Source organism: Rattus norvegicus, chromosome 7 (assembly GCF_036323735.1).
Source record: "Rattus norvegicus strain BN/NHsdMcwi chromosome 7, GRCr8, whole genome shotgun sequence".
NCBI lineage: Eukaryota > Metazoa > Chordata > Mammalia > Rodentia > Muridae > Rattus > Rattus norvegicus.
This window is the reverse complement of record NC_086025.1, coordinates 73,649,921-73,670,231: the sequence shown is the minus strand read 5'-3', so window position 1 is coordinate 73,670,231 and position 20,311 is coordinate 73,649,921. Positions and strand designations below refer to the sequence as shown.

At 37.3% G+C, this 20,311-nt stretch overlaps 1 protein-coding gene across 2 annotated transcripts in view; it reads right to left on the bottom strand.

Annotated features, from left to right (window-relative positions):
- The window catches only part of Zfpm2 (zinc finger protein, multitype 2), a 437,310-nt gene that overhangs the window by 330,810 nt on the left and 86,189 nt on the right, over nt 1-20,311 (bottom strand). The window contains exon 2 of one of the 2 annotated variants that reach the window (NM_001130501.1): nt 8,861-9,019. The exons of the other annotated variant lie outside the window; for it this stretch is intronic. Coding sequence (NP_001123973.1) covers nt 8,861-9,019 — 159 coding nt within the window. The remainder of the gene's footprint in view (nt 1-8,860; nt 9,020-20,311) is intronic. 2 annotated transcript variants of the gene reach the window in all.

Below are 20,311 nucleotides of genomic sequence, written 5' to 3'. Positions count from 1 at the left end.
GTTTTATTGGTTTCTTAGAAAGCCCATTTTAAAATATCTTGTGATAGGAAGGTTTAGACTTCTTCAGAGGTTTCCAGTTCCTTCTAAACGAATTATTTAATAATACGTCTTCCATGTCCTCATTTTAATGTGGTGTTAACCTCTAGTAGTTTTTCTGCTTTGACCAAGGTAACAAACCTATGGAAGTTAAACTGAGAATGACATCTACCCTGCTTGACAGTGAGCTGATTTCAAAATGACATATAGGCAACAAACTTCCTGGCTTCTGAGGACAAACCGAAAACGGAGGTTGTTATTACCATTATTATAATTACTATAATTGGTGCACAGTCTCAAGACTGATCTGTCTGATCTCAAAGGGAAAAGTGCTGAGGCAGCAATCTGCAGTCATCAGCAAGCATCCGTTGGTACCCTGCATCTAGCCATTTTAATTTGACCTTTGAAAAACAACAAAAAAGTGACCGACTTTATTACTATAATTAAATTCATCATATCGCGGCTTTCTACATTTCCCTCTACACTTTCTATGTTTAGGGCTACCAGAGATAAAGATTCTCCCATCAGGAAACGGATGGGCAAAAGCCTAATGCTGCCTGTTGCTTCTCAAATGATAACACAAACACTGATAGAATTTTACATACTAACAAGAAAATGCAAATCTTTATGTGAGAAGATTAAGAGCTTTGAAAACCTATTTGATTTAAATTTACTAAATGGTAGGGCAGAACCAGGAAACTCTGGAAATCGCTCACTCAGGATGCTAAAAGATATAAAAGTGGAGGAGACACTGCTATTTCCAAGAAATGTTCCCTGCAGTGTGAATATTTTCTCTTAAACCCTAAATGCAATCAACAGTTAACATGCAGGGTTTGAACCAACTTAACTCATATGGTTAAAGTAAATTGGCTACCCAGGTGAGAGTTACCAAAGCTCTTCATACTTATGAATTTTTGAAATAGAAAAATAAATAGTGTTAATAGATATGAATACTAGACAAACTTGAGGGTGCTACTCAAATACAAATGAAAGCAAATAACACTGAGATAAACAGACTTTAAACATAACTGCAGTTTGATTAAAAACGCTTTCTTAAGAAACACTGAATCTTCATTCAGCCCAAAAACATCACCAAGAAAGCAATTAAAACAGGCTTACAAATAAGAAGTTCTCTTTTATATTATTCAGCTAAATTTAATGATTAACTAATTCACTATCTAGATTAAAACAGGAAAAGCCAACCAATAATATATAAGTAAAATATCAGGAGATGATTAGATAGATTATTCTTCATATTACTCTTAACATTCAGAACAAACAACAGATCTAAATAAATCTCCCTAGTTGGAAAAGCTTCTTGATCTTTCAAAAAAACCTTACATTTTAAAGCAATGAACAATTTTTCTAAAGTATAATAAAATGGTCTTCAGAGTAATTTGCATTCCTGCTGTTACAAACATGTTGCTTACTTAAAATAAGGATGTCATTGAAAAGAAGCAAACACCTCCCAAGCCTTATTTATGTGTTCAGCTGGACAAAAAGAAAGATATCAGAAATTCTAACAGATGAATGTTGATCATGTCTTACCAATTTCAAATTTATTTCGCAAAATAACATCAGAGGATTGCACATGTGCCATTCCAGTACTCATTTCATAGGAAGAAAATGCACAGAGACTGTCAGATGCAAAAACCAAACCAAACCAACCAAACTCCTAGGATATGCTATCATATACAACTCCTATACATACTACAGTGCGAGCCAAGTCATATAAAGGGTAAAGGCAATCATTTCTCACTTTGTTGAAATTTTTGTCTTGAGATGGGTTCTGAGGTGAGGTAAGCAGGCAGGGCTTTATCTGGCCCTTCTATTCAGAATATTAAATCAAACAAACAAAAACCCTTACTAATTCACCTGGTTTTGCCAATCAAAAAACCAATTCCATAAAATACCTTGCCCTTTCTTCTCTCCTATAAGTATGGGGTTGTTGAAATGCTCCCTTGTCTTCCCAATAATTGTCTCTTAAAACGCTGTGCCCAATTCCAAATAAAAGTCACAGTGTGGGGATTTATAAAACAGCTATAATGAATGACATCACGATGACACAGATGTGCCGTTTATCATGAGATTAATAACATGAGGACACAACTCTCATTTCTATTTCTACTTCCTTAAAAAAAATCATGGTTCCTCAGCTCTCACTGTAGGATACCTATGCAAGGAAAACAGAGTGATTTTAAAATGCTTTACAACAACAACACAACAACAAAACAACAACAGCAACAGCAAATGAATAAGAACAAATGAACAAGAACTGGGTCCAGGAAAACCTAAGGTTTGTCAAGGAACAAGAATGTCATGCAAAGGGAGGGAGGTGGTGGAGAAGGGAAGCCAGGTCCATGCCAAGCGAAGCTGGGGGCTGCTCAATCAGCCCTATCAGTGCTCCATCAGTGTCGCCACTCCAGCCAAATCCAGGAAAAACAAGGAGTCAAAGATTCAGGTCAATAAGCTTATAGGCGATTTGCACAAACAGCTCCTCCAGCAAGGAAAAAACAAAGTCATATTGGCTTTTTTCTTTCACTCCTTCTCTTTGAACTCCCTGATCCAAACACACCCTGGAAATGTCAATGCTATATGCAAGAATTTAAGGAGCTGAGCTTCTTAATCCCGTTAAGAAAAAAAAAAGGAAGAACTTTGTAAATATCCCCTTCCTTATTCAGCTCAAAGAGGTTACAGCACACCTGCCTTCTGCGGATTCTGGTTCCTTCCCCAGCACCTGAGAAGGCAGTAATGCTTCAGAAAAGGGAGGGCCAAGCACAGAAAGAACTCAGCTGAGTGAGAGATAGAAATAGACGTCTTTATTTACTGAGGAGAAAAAAATTCAGACAAATAAAGAAACTAAAAGACATAGTAACATGAATATTTCAGTTGACTAGCTCCTGAAAAGCAAGCAGAAATACTACATGTTTGAGGACAGGTAGAAAAGATGAATGCTAAGAAGCTAGGCTTAGGTTGTTATATAAAGTTCAAGAAAAAGACACAGCTTTCCCACTGTTACTGATTTTTCAACCAAATTACAAAAGCGGATAGAGGAGAGGGGTAGAGGGCAGGGACACCTCCATGGGTTTAGCACACATCTCCTTAAGCATAATAATGAAATCAGTTCCAATTTGTTCAGATTTACTGGCTTCCTACACTTAATTTTCTTATGCAAGGACGTGGGAATCTGTCAAAAAGACTGACCCAACTCTGGGATGGGGAAAGGAGCAAGGTGACACAGGTTGTCCCCAAACACCCACCAAGTGCTACCGTGGAATTTATATTAATGAGCTACAGATGGAGTCTCATCAAGCTCTTGGCTAAAAGGAGGGTTCTGATTGGGTTATTTGTATTTTTGACAGCTTCTCCAACATACACGTCTCAGTTTCCTGCCTCCAGCCTCCTTTTCTACACACCATTCTTCGATAGGCAAATGCAAGTTACCTCCTGTCTGCCTTCTTCTCTAGCGTCCCCATACATCCAATCTCCTTTTACAGTCCTTTCCCAACCCCATCCACAGTGGTGGGGTTCAACACAAGTTCCTGATGAAACAAGCCCCTGCCTCGGGCACCCTGCTGGCCTTTGTTGGCTTTGTCTAACACTACCCTCTCAGGGGTACACAGAGAAGTAGGTTGAAGGAGCCCAGTCTGCCTTACCCATCACTCTTTATAAAGTCAAGTGTGTCCCCAAAGATGTAATGTCACTCCTCCACCTTACCCTGTTTTTCTCTTGTCCTCAACAATGTCCACCACACAAAATAGAGCTCTTTGTTTCGTTAAACTCCTCTTTTTCTTGTCATTTGTTATTGTAGATGCATATTACTCTGCTTTGAGCTCCATTGACTTTATCTGTGGAACTGGGCTGGAAGGTACTGGTAACCTGGTTCGTTTTCTGTTTTTTTGGTTTTTTTTTTTTGTTTTGTTTTTTTAAATTTAATTTCATAACTACTTTCCCTGCTGACTCCAACACTGAGTAACGTGGGCTCTATTACGCTTTCTTAATGCAGCTTACAATGTCCCATTTGGGAAGTGTGCTTAAAAGATCCTTTCCTGTTCTGAATATTACTTATATCAACATTTGATTGCGTGAGAACGTCCATCATCACCCACCATGTTCTCTTATTGCAGGGATTTTTGCTTTGCTGCCTTTTGTCAGCTCCAATTTCCCTCAGTGTCTCTCAGGTGTCCACACTACTTAACAATTTCTCCGTCATTCTTTATATCTAAATAGTAGGAAAAGAAGTTGGGTTTTCTATCTCCTGATGTCAAGACTGACAGTATTATATTCCCTCTTAGCTTGTTTAGAGACCATAAAATCACAGAACGACTTCTAATAACTCGAAAGTAATTTTCCCAGATCACGGCTATTGACATCTCAGCTGCTCGTAGACACAGGGTTTTTGCAGACACCTTTTCCATAGCTCAGCAACTTACTACATTACAGTGACACCCATCTGACACATCCTGTTCACACATCCTGTGACATACTCCTACAATGTATCCCAAAACATATTTACTTCACTTCAGTCATTAACCAACTTAAATATTCGGATAAGGAATCCCACTTTTACTAATTATTAACACTAGGCTTAGTTTTATACACATGTGAAAGTATGTTCTCGTTTTCTACATTAAACAGAGATAAGAAGGTGAAATAACTCAAGCAAATAATTCAGCACCACAGGAAGTATGTGGCACTTATGGGCCCAGTATAGATGTCTTAGTCATCTGTAAATTCCAGGAAATAATTCTTGCTTGTTTCCTTCCTGTCACAGACGCTGGGAAGGCAAGCAGCCAAGCAATTTAGGACAAAAGAAGATGTTATGACCTGAGCCATCTTGTTACAATTTGTCTAACATTTTAAAATATCAGAAGCCCAAACCAGTTTGAAGGAACCTCTTGTTGTAAACAAGTCTTTCTTGTGAAGATGAAGAACACAGAGCTTATCCAAACCAAGAGGTGGTTCAGGAATCTTGTACAGAATTTTAGGCCTGCCACTCAAACAAGGCGAGCTCTGAGATAAATTCAGGAAATGAGAACTTAGCATATTAAAGAAACATAAAATACATAGGAGACATCTGTGTGCTTTTACCATTACTAGACTGAACTGGGCAATATTGAGTCCCAGGGTTAGAGGAACCTGCAGCTTTAATATTAATGACTTCTTCCAGATGTGCACAAAATCTTGCCCATTAGCTAGAAACTTGATGAAACCAGTGAAATAGAGAAAAATATAAAACAGAGAGTAAAATATCATTCTAACCATAGAAAGTTTCCTACATAGTGTGGGCTATCACAAATGTAGGACCCTTGGCCTAGAATTAGCAGCATTTTCATAGATATTTAAGGAATAAAGCTTTTTCTCTTATTCTTTAAAAAATTACAGAGTTATAATAGCATAGAATGAATTTTATAAAAGAATCCATGAGTAAATATCAGTGAAGATACATACAGTCTCTTTATAAGTCTGCTTCTTATTATTCCATAGGCATGTGTCAATATATCATGCTTGAAGAATTGACATACTCTACTCATATATTTGTGGTATGGAATCGTCAACTAAAAATTGTTTATTAGGTAAATATACCTTATATCTACAAATTTATCTATGAAATCATTAAAATAACTAGATCATGGCTAGATTAGAATCATGAAAATATCTTCAGGCAACGAAACTTCAAGCAATCTCATTCACTTTCTGATGTAGAATGACAAGTTTAGAGTTGTCATAAATGATCAAAATTGTGTACAAAAATTGGTTTTTAGTGAAAATATTATTGTTAAGGATAACATTTCATACCTACTTTTCCAGTCACAACACTTGTTTGCTTAAGCCTTTAACTTCTTCTATAACTTTAATGATTTACCTCTTCCCTCTTCAAATACACAGGGATTACCTTCTATCACTGACACAGTGTGACCTTGTACACAAAGATTAAGTTCTGCTTGTCAAAGAAGAATAATTTCTCTTCCAATTGCATTTAAACAACAGAAAGTAAAGAGAAGGGATAGATGAGAGAGATAGAGAGAGAGAGAGAGAGAGAGAGAGAGGAAACACTGTGCCCTCTGTACACCAAGAGGGTACAGTATCTATCAGCTTTGTCTTCCTTACATAACTATTTCTACTGACTTTAGAGGGAATTCCCATTTTATTCTCTCATTTATGAGAGTAAAATAATGGAATTGTCTCCTATTATTCAGGCCACAGTAAAACAAAATAGTAACAATGGCATTTATAATGAAAATAGTACATGAAAATATCAGTTCTTGGAGCTGGAGAGATGGCTCAGAGGTTAAGGGCACTGACTGCTCTTCCAGAGGTCCTGAGTTCAATTCTCAGCAACCACATGGTGACTCACAACCATCTGTTATAAGATTGGATGCCCTCTTCTGGTGTGTCTGAAGACAGCTACAGTGCACTCACATAAAATAAATAAAATCTTAAAAAAAAATCAGTTCTTACTCCCATGGAAGACTTTTTTAGTTCAAACTGAACATTAAGGGACTGTTTTATAATACTTACATGCCATTTAATGCAATCTCTTTGCTATTACTGGTTATACATTTAAAATATCTTTGGAATTTTCAAGTACTTTTCAAGTAATCATATCCATTAAACAACATTCATAAAAATTGTAATTCAATGTTTTCCTGGCCTCCCAAATGCCTGCCATTACATTCTTTGAGTCCTGATTCTTGTTAGTGTAGATGAGTATCATTGTCTCAAAACCACAAATACTGTCCTCAAAAAGCCAATTGCTCTAAGTCTACCTGCCGCCAACAATTACTTAAAGTGTGGCTTTATGAAACTCTTCTATTAAACATAAACCCTCAGTAGAGATCATCCCCAAATTTAAAATGCATATATTTAGCACCATTTAATTAATGCAATTATTAATTGCTTTTTATTATATCAGGCACATAACTAGAAATCTAAGTTTCTGTCTTAACTCTTTAACAATAAAAGTCCAAAGGGAAGAGGGGGCGGTGCCTTTCATCCCTTAGCTTTTCTCTCTTTTATGACACCACAGCCTAAGGTAGATAGATACTTTATAATAAATATAGACATGTAAGTCTTATAGAAACAAAGAATAAGATGGTGTTACGTGTAATTTAAAAACAAATATTCCTCAATACCTCAGCAAGTGCTTATATACATTGCGTAAACTACATATTCTTGAGAGACAGACACAGAACCCAGAACATCTCCAAGAAATATTATATTGGCCTGAAATCTGAGCCTAAGGAAACAAGCTTCTGTTCTTTTAATTTTCAAATTTGTCTTGTTGAGAGATAAAAGCATCATGTCACAAGGCCACTGTTGGCTTTCTGGAAGATTCCAGTGAGGTTAGAGCTCTGCTGAACTGAGGAACCAGAACGAGTGGAGTTGCTTTGTTTCTAAAACACCACCAACAGGAGAATGCGAGGTTGGAAATTTCAAATTTTTCTGTAAATCCACGAGACCATCAATATCCATTTAAAGATATTTATTAAATCAGCATTCTTGATTTCAGATTGTGAGTCCAATCAACACACACTCAAGCTCATGTCACCTCTCTGAACTGACTGAAAATGGCATGCTTCCACAAGTCAGTCTCTCTCTCTCTCTTTCTCTCTCTCTCTCTCTCTCTCTCTCTCTCTCTCTGTGTCTGTCTCTTTCACACACACACACACATACACACACACAGACACACACACACACATACACACACACACATACACACACAGACACACAGACACACACATACACACACACAGACACACACACACATACACACACATACACACAGACACACACATACACACAGACACACACACACAGACACACACACATACACACACAGACACACACACACAGACACACACACACATACACACACATACACACAGACACACACATACACACACAGACACACACACACAGACACACACACACAGACACACACACATACACACACAGACACACACACACAGACACACACACACATACACACACAGACACACACACACAGACACACACACAGGTGGAGACAGACATGAAGTCAGTCAGGCAGTTGGCTGTCTAGGATACATTCAGGCTGAATTAGCACAAGCAGCTGTTCTACACCTAGAAAATCATCCCAACATATATGACATCATGTGACAGCATAGGAGGAATAGACGTTTTACCCCACTTGGGACATCAAGCAAAGTAATAAAAATAGATAATAAAAGTATTATGTAAAACAAAAAACAATTTCAGGAAAAACAGATATGCCAGGTGATATATTAGTGATCAAAGTCAAGGTTAGAAATAAATTGAGTCTTGTATAGGGTACATCTTGGATTATAGTGTGTGCGCGCGCGCGCGCGTGCTTGAGTGTGTGTCCGGCAAGTATGTATAGAAGAAAAGATCATGCTAAGAAGTTAGCAATAACCTAACAGCAATGTTGAAAGTTAAAGTAATCACCCACAGCACTAAGTTTCCGGAAGGACTGACAGTCTTGGGTTGACCGGCTCTCTGCTTCGCTCGGTATTCAGTATTAGAGCTATGCAAACAATTGGAGTTCAGTAACCACTCATTGAACGAAGAAGACATTTGATAAACATCAAATACGTTATAACTAGTTGACCAACCAACAGGGAAATTAACTCAGGGAACTTGCCAATGGGTATTAAAATATATGAATATAAAAATATTATCAAAATGAAATTGTTTGTTACAATGACAAAAAGTGCTTCTTACTTCTTAATCTTCCATATTAAGAGATAATATGCTGGCACTACTCCATCCGAAGGTTAATAAAAATTTATAAAATTATCTACATGTAGCCTTCAAGGATTACCTTTGTTACAAAAGAACTCCACTTCTTCACAGCTCAGATTTTCTGACTCGAAGCCTGTGGGGAAGCTTTCCTCCAATGGAAAGTCTCCTTTCGCGATGACGTCAGCCTCCTCTACGGGACACTCTTCTTCCTCATCTTCGATGGCATCTTCCAGCGGCCCTTGAAAAAGAATCAGGGACACTGTACCGAACACATTCTAGGAAGGTAATGAAATAAAAATCCTTTAAGCGGAGTAGTTTTGATCACCGAGGTGAGGAAAGAGAATTACAGGAAGTCATCCCAAGAATACTCACACAGGCTAACGCCATGGAAGAAACAGTGGGTAAGGTTATATGGAAAGTGAACACGCTCAATATATAACAAGCAGTTGTATGGAAACTTACAAAATAAGTAAATTTTATAATGTTCGAAAAGGAAAGAAAGACTACATCTGTTGAGATGGCAAAGGAAGCCAGTGCCAGAGGAGATTACATACAAAGTAAATTCAGTCTCCATTCCCCGCTCCCCGAGTACTGAGCCCTACACACACACACACACACACACACACACACACACACACACACACACACACACACACACACACACACACACAGAGTCTCTGTCTTGAGCGAACCTTAGCACGTTTTGCTCGTCTGTTAGAATGAACAATCTGGTAAAGAGCACACGTCTCTCTTACACTGCTGAACAATTTTACCTGCGATTTTAATAAAGATTTACAGTAATTGAATGTATTTTAATTGAAACGAGATTTTAATAAAGTCTATACTTTTAAAAATCCATCTTAAGAGTGGATTTCAAGAAAAGATTTCATTATACGTGTTTGAGGCTTGAAGAAAAATTACATATTTCTCTCCCTGATGAAAGCATAACCCTATTCACAATTAATTGAATTTTTTTCTGAAATGAAAAGTAGTTTTCTAATGAAAAAATGTAATTTGTATTTATGTGATACTTTTTCAGCAATAAAAATACACCTTCCTTGGAGAGAATGAGAGTGAGGTACACGACATTAACGGACCTATTTTACTGAAAGGAAATGGGGCGGGCGGGCGAGGGGCTGCAGTTGTTCAGAGACTCTGAAACGATGACAGGGATCTCCATGTTGTTAAAGAATAAATGTAGCTAACTCGCTTCACTAAGTCGAAGCCTGCATTTTCTCCTAAAGACATAATGTGGCATTTTTATCTGTAGAACACAATTATGGTAATCTGCACTAATTGTCAGTCTGTCACTGGTCTTGACAGGGAAAATACTTCTAGGATTAAGTTTTTACTCTTTTCTCTGTCTTTGTCTCTGTCTCTCTGTCTGTCTCTGTCTCTCTGTCTCTCTACACCTTTCTCTCTCTTTCTCTCTCTCTCTGGGTGTGTGTGTGTGTCTTTATGTGTGTCTCCTTTCTCTCACTCAATCTCTGTTTTTACAAATATAATATCAAGCTTTTACGTCAAAGGAGAAATATTATAAATGCTTTAAAATGCTTCGATATTATTATTTCATATCCAACATACCTATACCCAGTAGGCCAACATACCTATATCCAGTGGTGTGTGTAGGATTGTCACCCAAGTGAATGTCCTCAGGACTGAACTGGCGCACAACATTTATATGGATAGAATTCGTTACATGCTTTTAAATTAAGGGACATCCAAGCCAAACTTTTCCTTTACAACTTATTTTCCCTTAATTCAAAACAAGAAATGTTCACTTTAAATACTGTGGTAACTGTAACACTTCTTACAGTTAAATTTAAGAATCAAAAAATAGATAAATTCATGGATCTCATGTTAGTTTTATTCTGTCATTAATAATTTCAAGTTTACCACCGATATCTTCCTATAGTTATGTCAAATAATGAAATGGGCACACCATCTATAACCAACAGCAAGATATCACTATCCTGCTGACATATAGGTACTTTGAACATACATTAAGACACTTATTAATGACTTATCTAGCGAAGACGCTAATGATGACCTTTCTTTCTTTGTATTTGTCTAAAATATTTGATTTAATGTTTTGTAAAAAGGAAACCTAAAATAAATTTCATTTTCCTTTGATGGGGGTGTACCAACGTGCTTCCTGGAGTCTGGGATGTTAGGTATGAGAGTTTTCACTGCTGAATCCGTTTTACAGTCTGGAAAGTAAGGCTAAGCAAATCAGCTAGCAGAACAAGGTGAGACCACTGAGTGAAGCTGCTGCTTTGTAAAGTGCAGTATTTTGAACATCTTTTTTTTCTTCAAACATCATGCCTTACTGTGCAAATTAGTGTATGCTAGTTATACACATTTCCTTCCAGACACAAACGTGTAAAATACAAGTAGCAAATAAAGACCAAAGTGTTAGCCAGTTGTTACTCCGTATTCCCTAATTATTTTTTCATAGGCATATAACACGTTAACTTCAGAGCATGTGTCTTGAGCTTTTGACTAAAAGTCAACCGAAGTATCTGTTCCCCCTCACGTAAAATCAGGATAATATCTTTGTAGATGGCAAAATAAAGCATCTGGTTGTCCATACTTTATGCAATTCGTGTGGGATCAATTTGTGAAATAACTGGTTTAATATACATTGCAACAGAAATGACATTATTTAATACTTTGGAGGTCAGATTCTTCTTTGAAAATATATACCCATAATTTTGCTTACAAAAATAAATTCCAAGCATGTAATAAATATGTGAATAGTTCATGCACACGGTATGAAAATCATAAAATCTCTCACACCTAGAGAACATGCTTGCATATGTATTATAAAAATAAAATTAACTATATATGCATTCTTTTTAAAAATTGAATCAGAAATAATGAAATTTTTGCAAGATCTTTTATGAAAGATAATGTTGCTGAATAGTTAAGAAGGAATAGTAAGTTGGCTCCAGTTCTATATTAAATTCGATAGTTGTATTAGAATATCGCTCATGCTACCATTTGGAAGGTAAGTAACACTGAAACACAGATTGTGCTCAGTAAACCTCACACCAAACTAATGTACTACTAATCTTAAATAGGCTCACAGTTTTGAAATGAACATTTCATTTTTATTTCTCAGTTTATGAAAAAGTTATCACTGATAGGTTTATTGCATATCCAAAGATTGAAAAGCACATTTAAGTGTTGTTTTGTGAGTCCAAGAATGTAAAGGAGCATTTGTGTTCACACAAAGCCTAAGTGTAAAGCTCAAGCGTGTTTTAGCTCATTTGTTCCAAAGGCATGGAAATCCGTTGTCAATATTTAAAATAAGGTATAAGATGATGATTAAATGGTCAGCTTGCATTCTTCCCAAAGTATGTGTCAGCTTTGCATAATTTACTATATTTTCAAACGTGAAATTACTAGCCACTTCTTTGACAACATCAAGTCAGATGGCAAGACAGAGGTTTTTCTTGAAATGTTTAGTATTTCTGGCTTAAGATGGGATCTCTTTCCTCTCCCTACTGCCTCGGTGGCCACAAACTAGCATGTTAAAGGAGTAAGAGACACTTGAAGCTCAAGTGTAATTAATAGCACCAGGGAAGGAAGGAGGAAGAGAGGGACCTCCTGGGTACGGATTAGTGGGCACAGAGTCCACTTCAGGAAAATCACCACATGTAATTTGACACAAATAATATCTCCCCAGAAAAGGCTCACAACCAAGGTCCATGTGCCCTCATGGAGAAAATTGCTTCTGATTGAGGCCACTTGGCAGGCAAGTGTGAGGAAATCTGAATTTCAGCTCTCCAGTTGTGTCTGATTTATAGATATTCAAACACTCTTGCCACAATTAATAGTCTTGGTGTTCGTAAACATCAGCAATGATCACATTTTTAAATGCTAACATCTTAGAGCTCTGTATCCAAAGACTATGGCTCTCACAGTACTAAAGGCACAGTCCACAGTGCAACTCATTGTCTCTGAGCAGAAATGAGTGGACGTTGGTGGAGGGTATTTGATCCGCTGTTAGCAGAGACACAACTGCATGCTCGGGCACATTTGAATTGGCCATAGCTACCTTTGTGTTCTAGGAACGAGACTGACAGAAGGAAAGGTGAAGTAAATCCACAGCACCCAGCGGTACTGATCAGCAGCCCTGTGAGTTGCTTGTGTGAAGCCCAGGCTTCTGTGTGGAATGATTGAATGGCCTAAGTGGACACACACAGTGGTAAAGTCACTCTGCCCTATACAGGGGCGTGACCATCGTCCTCGAGTGGAATGAAAATGGTGAACTGTTCTTGTATGGCTGTGAAGCAGTTAGGGGAGAGTTAATCTTCTCGATGAAGGAATTTTTGAGAAACTGTTGCCAAAATTTCAGGGGGCTAATGAAATCCCCAAGTATGTCTGTGGTAACTGAATTAAGAGGAAGGAGTAGACACAGAAAATTTGAAGGTAATATACAAGGACATGCAAAAATACAGAAAGAAGATTAGAATTTGCAGCAGCATGAGGCATCGTAAGAAAGCAGTGACCAATGCAATACCTTCAAAACCAAACACACTTGTCTTTCAACACACATTGTTTTGCTGTATAACTTCAGCCTTGGCAGCCTACCATAAACAACGCAACCCTCGTCTAAAGGCCAGAAAAGTCTCCATTTAGATAATGTTTCAGAATAAGGGCACCCACAAAATGAATTTATTTCTGCAGAAATTAACACACAGTACCGCAAATGGAGACAAAAAAGAAATGACAATTTCTATGGCTTAAATGCAATATCCCCTGTAGGAAATCTTTCCCCTTAAGCACTCATTGGCCTTAGTTCATCATATCTTAGCTTGGCTTGCATTTGCATGCATTGCGATTAAAACAAGACGCTGTCAAAGGGGAACTACGGAGAACATTCGATCTCTCACACGCATTAATATTCTAAGCATTCTATAGGCTGCACAAGGCTAGCCACCTAGCAAAATGAGATTGTTTCAGAGTAGTGGGCAGCCTTGATTTCAGCTGACAGGTAGGGGAAAGTCACATTAAAATATTATCACTCCCAATAATTACAATAATCCATCACAGTGTGCTCAGAAATTCTGTTCGTTAGGTTTTTCTCTGAAAACCACAAATACTTCTAGACCTTTTAATTCCAATTTTTAAAATGCAGGGTGCTTTTCACTCTATTAGTATAAGGCAGTATTATTAATGTTAAAAATTTAAAACGTCACCACAAACTTTGTCACTTTGTGCACACAGAGCAAGGCATCCACACAAACGGATTACATATTTCAGAATGATAACAAATTAAAGAATTTGAAAATAGTGAGACTTTGTCCAAATTGCTAACTTCTGTGTTATGCCTCCTATAAAGGTCCTTTGGAACAGATGTATTCAGACAAAGGAGTAAGAAGATGCACAAATATGCATGCAGAAGCACTCATGCACACACACACAAGCACACACACACACACACACATGAGGGGGAGAGACAGAGAGAGAGAGAGAGAGAGAGAGAGAGAGAGAGAGAGAGAGAGAGAGAGAGAGAGAGAGGTCAATAGGGGCCTCCAAAAAATCATACTGAAGACAAAATACAACCTGCTTGAATTACCACATTACAACTGAACTACATTTGCCCAGCGGTAGTATCATTAAAGTTATAAACATATAAAAGTGAAAGGAACAAATTCGGAATCACATTTATAATGTAATATACAATATGTTAAACCTCCACACTCCCATTAATATGTGAAAGTTAAAATGCAACTTTTCATTTTAAACTAATTTACATTTTTCTGTATGTGATGAAATGAACCAGTGGATTCCTATTAGATATCTTGGTTTCTAACTACCTGTATCTTACCTTCAACTTCTTCACTCATTTCAAGCTATTCTTTATACCATACAAAATATAAAGCCCTTTATATAAGTTATATTATATATACATATATAGATATATACATATGTTTTTAAAGCAGATATTTTCCTTATTTAATGAGGGATGTATTTCTGTGGCTCTCTGCAGCTCACCTCAGAGTTTTCAGCTGTTACATTCAGACATCCATATGAATCATCATTATCCTGTGGGCACATTGCAAAATGCCTCATACTCAGTTCCTATTACATTTGTCTCATGCATATCCCACAGAGTCATTTAATGAGAAGGGACAGGAAAGAGGAATGCTCTTTGGACAGTGCAGATCCATACTAGCTCACGTAATTGAGCTTAACAGCAAGAATAAAACCTTATTTCTGCAGTCTAAAAAAAAATAGTACTTTGGGAAAAGACGCTGTATCTGCAGTCACACACATCCAACAATGGTGGCATCAGGGGATCTGGTAGAAAAGAAACAGTTTTATTAATTTTTCTTCTTATCTACCAGAAGAATGTTGATTTTTTCCCATTTACGTTTGTTGCCTGCAGGTAGCAGACCAGAGAATCATATAGTTGAAATTCTTCTTTTTCATTAATTTCTTGCCATGTGTTATTTCTTATATATAATTGATTTGGGGCTTTGCTCATAGCTGTACATGGGGATTTTTTTTCTTTCTAAATATATCTGTACCAACTGCTGTCTTTCAATCAAAAAGTTTCAGGAAATTACCTGAGTTTTGTTAAGTTTGTTAAAAATGAGATCTTTGGATATTTAAATTGAATTTTGAAATGTTAATGCAAAAAGACTTTAGAGAATTTCTGATGGAAATTTCCCTTTGACCATACAGCACTCGGAAATGAAGGAGGAGAGGGTCAAGTTTTATTTAAATTGTTTCTCTGAGGGAAAGTGTTCTTTTTATCTTAAATAAACAGAATAAATTTTGCTATAATATCTGTACCCATTTTTATAGAAGATGCTATTAACAATTTGATATCTCAACTCGAAAACAACTCAACTGTTACATGTTTGTTTTTTCCTGAAATGCCTGGTTTGGAACATTCAAACATTCAGTTACTAACTGAATAATAGTATCAAAATATATTTTTTAGAATATACCCAAACTTTGCACATCACATTGATCTTATCTGGCAAATTCAGTACTGATATTGAAGAAGAAATAAGGTCACAGAAGAAATAGAGACAACATGTAAACTGGAGTCCTTAATGACTAAATAACTCCAGGAAAGTAACTCAGGGATCTCGGAAATTCACTTCATTAGCAAAAACCTGTGCACTGACCCAGCAAGTTAGTGACAGGAGCAGCATTGAAATTCAAATATTTTTTTTTAATCGGTCTTAGTCCAGAGCCCCATAGAGCGATTCCCAACATGCTAAAGATGGTAAGTCTTATCTTGAAAATATGGCAGTATGATTTTACCAAATCAGTCCTCTCCCTTTTATGCAGAAGCTACATTTCAAGATCGAAATCGTTGGATTCCTAAGTATCAATCCTCAAATACATACATGCATGCATACATACATACATATATACATACCATATCTATGTAGTTTATCCTAACATACACATCCATGTTAAAGATTACATAATTCATTTTGTAAACACTATAACTAAATTTATAAAGCCTGCATAAGACATTAATGACAATATATGAGCCTGATGTCTGAAATGTTGTTATTTCAATACTTAGAAAGTAGATTGGGACTTCAAGGTCAGTCTGGTCTATTAAACAAGATCTCATTTCAAAAAAGATAACTTAACTATAAAATAGGATAATTATAATAACATACTATAACAGAGTTGCTTGGTTTGGCGGGATTTGGTGATTTTGGTTTTTACTTTCTGTTTGTTTTGCTTTGTGTGGCAAGTATGTTGGTGTGTGTGTGTGTGTGTGTGTGCGTGTGTGTGCTGTATTTGTGTGTGTGGTATGTGTCTGGCGTGTCTGTGCACTTGTATGTGATATGTCCAGGTGTGTTTGTGTGTATATGGTATTCTTTTCTTAGGTGTGTGTGTGTGTGTGTGTGTGTGTTATATTTGTTGGGTAAATAATGTATGTGTATTTGTGATGTGTATGATGTACATGTATTTGTGGTGTGTGATATGGTATGTACAGGGGTGTGCATATGTATATATTTTTGTGTTTATGTGTATGCATTTGCGGTGTATATGTTTGTGTGTTCTATATATTGGTGTCTTTGTGTGCATATGGTATGTTTAGGGGTGTGTGTGTGTGTGTGTGTGTGTGTGTGTGTGTGTGTGTGAAAACCTGTGTATGTAAGTGTGCATTTTGAGGGATGAAGCCAAGGGTCTCCAGCATGCTTGGCAGGTGTTCTACCTCTGAGCTGCATCCCATCCCTGGAGTTTTCATATAATGTTTTACAGCCCCAGGATGGTAATGAGGCCTTTTCTTCATGAGATTATCAGGCACTTACTCACACATGCTTTATTCATTTCACCAGTACATATCCAGGGTACCAAAAATGGAAGAGGTATATTCTGTACTGAGATCACGGCAAGGTGCACAACGAAAGGACCCTACCCTAAAGGAAGAGAATAACCTTGACTCAGAAGACAAACTTATGAACGCAAGGCATGAGACTGAATGGAACAGAACAAACCCCTCCAATTTAGTGTGAATGGAAAAGCAGAAAGAGGTTCTTGTATAGCACACTGAATTATGTGCGTTTAAGCATTTTCTTATCTTCTCTGTTATAATTCTACCCTAGTCACATTTGCAGCTGGAAGCAGCATGTTTGGAACTTTGCATTGAGTCTGAATGCCTTAAATGCCCATTCAACTAATGATTTCTCAGTTGAATTTAATTGTAATACAATTGAAAATCAAATTGTAAAGTGATAGCACTGGAGATGTAGGAAATGAGTATAAATGCCTTGCATTAGACTTCGAACAGAGGGCTCAAACGTGCACGGATCTAAGCGCATCATAGTATTATCATCATTAGCAGTACTATTATTATTATTATCATCATCATCATCATCATCATCATCATCATCATCATCATCATTAAAGTTGGACCCAATCATTCCACTGGACAGGATGCAACCCATTGTTCTTTCCTCTTCACTTCTCTCTCAACCTGACAGGACCTCTCTGGAGTGCGTGAACTCAGGAACCATAGAATAGTTTTCTAAAAGTAGCAAATGCTTCCATGGAACTTCAGGAGTTACCCATAACATGGAATCCACTGCACTCAACTTTTAACATTATTTACTGGTTGTAAGATGAAAGAATTGAGCATTCCCACAAAACCCTTTGTACCTACGTGTCGGAAAAATATTTACACGTGGATTAATCAAAATTCGTAATTTTACATACCTCTTGAAGAAAGCATATACATATTTTCATTAAAAATTTCAAGTCAGCATCAACATAAATCTACACTTTTGTAACAAGCAAAATATTGTAACACACACACACACACACACACACACACACACACACACCAGTAGATGATACCCTGCATGGTTATACCACAAAGCTAAATCAGTAAAAATAAAAGCAGAAATGAATTTTAAAATTTATTTTGTAACTAAAGACCATGCAGATATAGAGGCTTTAACGCCAGATTAGCATTACATCCTCACTCTTAGTAGAATAAATCAATTAAATTGCACAGGTTGATATTCTTTTTAGTATATATGACAAAAATATGTGTATAAAGGAACTGTAAGAAAGGGACATTGGTGGCCAAGTTCATTAAAGACTTCATTTTGGCAACATGAACTAAGGATGGCCTTTCAAAAGATCTGCTCAAGATCACACTATCCAGAGTGAGTGAGGTTTTCTTAATGTGTTTAGAAATATGTATGTGAGTGTGTGAGTGTGTGTGTGTGTGTGTGTGTGTGTGTGTGTGTGTGTGTGTGTGTAACAGTAACTATAGAAAAGGAAGGAGGCCTTAAAAATTTGAGAGATAGAAAAGGGGTTCAGGAGAGGGATTGGTGTAAAGAAAGGGAAGGGAGAATTGTAATTTCAAAAAATATATACAAAAGATAGGTCATATATACCTTTAATTTTGAGAAGCAATGCGGGTATGTTTAGAACATAAAAGAAAACAGCCAGAGAAGAAAAAAAATCAATGCAAATATTTGCATCAGGAATATAGTATATGGTCAACATATAACTTGTTTTTCTTAATTTCTGTTTTGCTTCTTGATTAATAAAATTTGAATCGAGCTCGCTTCTCATCTTTTAATAACACCTCTTCTGACTGTGTCCTGTTCAAGCAATTCTTTACCTGTGTAATTAGCTACTAATTGAACCTTCTGGTGAAGTTAATAAATTATTAATATATGCAGAAACGATGCCTGAGTTTTGGCTGAATACTTGTTTGACAGGCAAACCTTGGCTCTCCAAGTGAGACAGGCACACTGGCAGGATTCGCATCACCTAGAAATTTGCAACAGATTCAAACTGATTGTCACATTCTCCCCTCATCTCCTGATTCCAGAACCTTCCAGAGTCATGGCCATAAATCTTTTAGCAAACCGTATGGTAAACCTGGTAACTGCTCAAATTTGAGAACTGTGGCTGAACACAAAGACCAGTCAGGAGTTATTGTGTAACAGTCCAAATCATATTATTAACGTCATTTGAAATAAATAATAGAATAACTTCGCGTGATGCAGGCTCCAGCCTCGGCTAGACACTCTTACCATCGTAGCTGAGGCTCTCTCTTCAGACCTCCCTCCCCCTGGGCTTCTAAGGGTTGTGTATGCAGTGAATGGCCAGAGAAGGTTTACTTTCTTAGTGGTAGTGAATCATTCTCTCAGTGGATTCAGAGCCCAGAAAATAGCATCCTTTCAATTAAATCTGTGATGGCATGGGATAGTCTGTAGTCACTTCGGGCTAACCTCTTTTTGCTATTTCTCCCTCAGCTTCAGGAATATGGACAAAGGACAGAGCCATTTTAAAGGAGAACCTTGTACCACTTTCCAACCAACTTTCTTTATATGTATGGCTTTGAAAAGCCCCCTCCACCAAAACAAACAAAATGACAAAAAACAAAAAACAAAAACAAAAAGAAATGAACAGACAAACAAAAGCACAAAAACAAAACAAAGTAAAGTGACATCAAAACAAACCATACACCAAGGAAAAGCCTAAGCGCTATCAGCATCTCAGAACTTTAAACTACAGCCTGTTGCTTGAGTCTCTCGTAGAATAAGAGCTTCTTAGTGCTAACACCTTCTCATTCTCCTCTTTTGGGGACCTAGCATTGCAGAAGATATGAGGCATCTGTCACCCTGACAGGCAGAGCTGTTCAGCCAATAAAAGAAGACCTGGGCAGTAAGAAGTCTGGCCAGATTGCACCCACTTTCTCCTGCTCATTATCCATCACTGTGAGCTCTTATCAGAGTCAGGCCTCGGCACAAACCAAGGTAGGTCAGTGGGATTTTAGAACGCAGCACCAGGGCCAGCTTGCACTGTAGACCCACAGATGAAGCCCACCAAGCTGCGCGTTGCTGCACTACCCCCTTGGACCAAATATTCAAGGTAAGGCCAAAGACAGAACCAGGTTCCATTTCTCACGAATAAGGTGGCTTCCCAAGCCTGGAATGCTGCCAATTGGCACTGTTTGGTTTGCATTTGACACTGAAAATGATGATTGATACCCTCTCTAAACCTGCACAGTCATGCA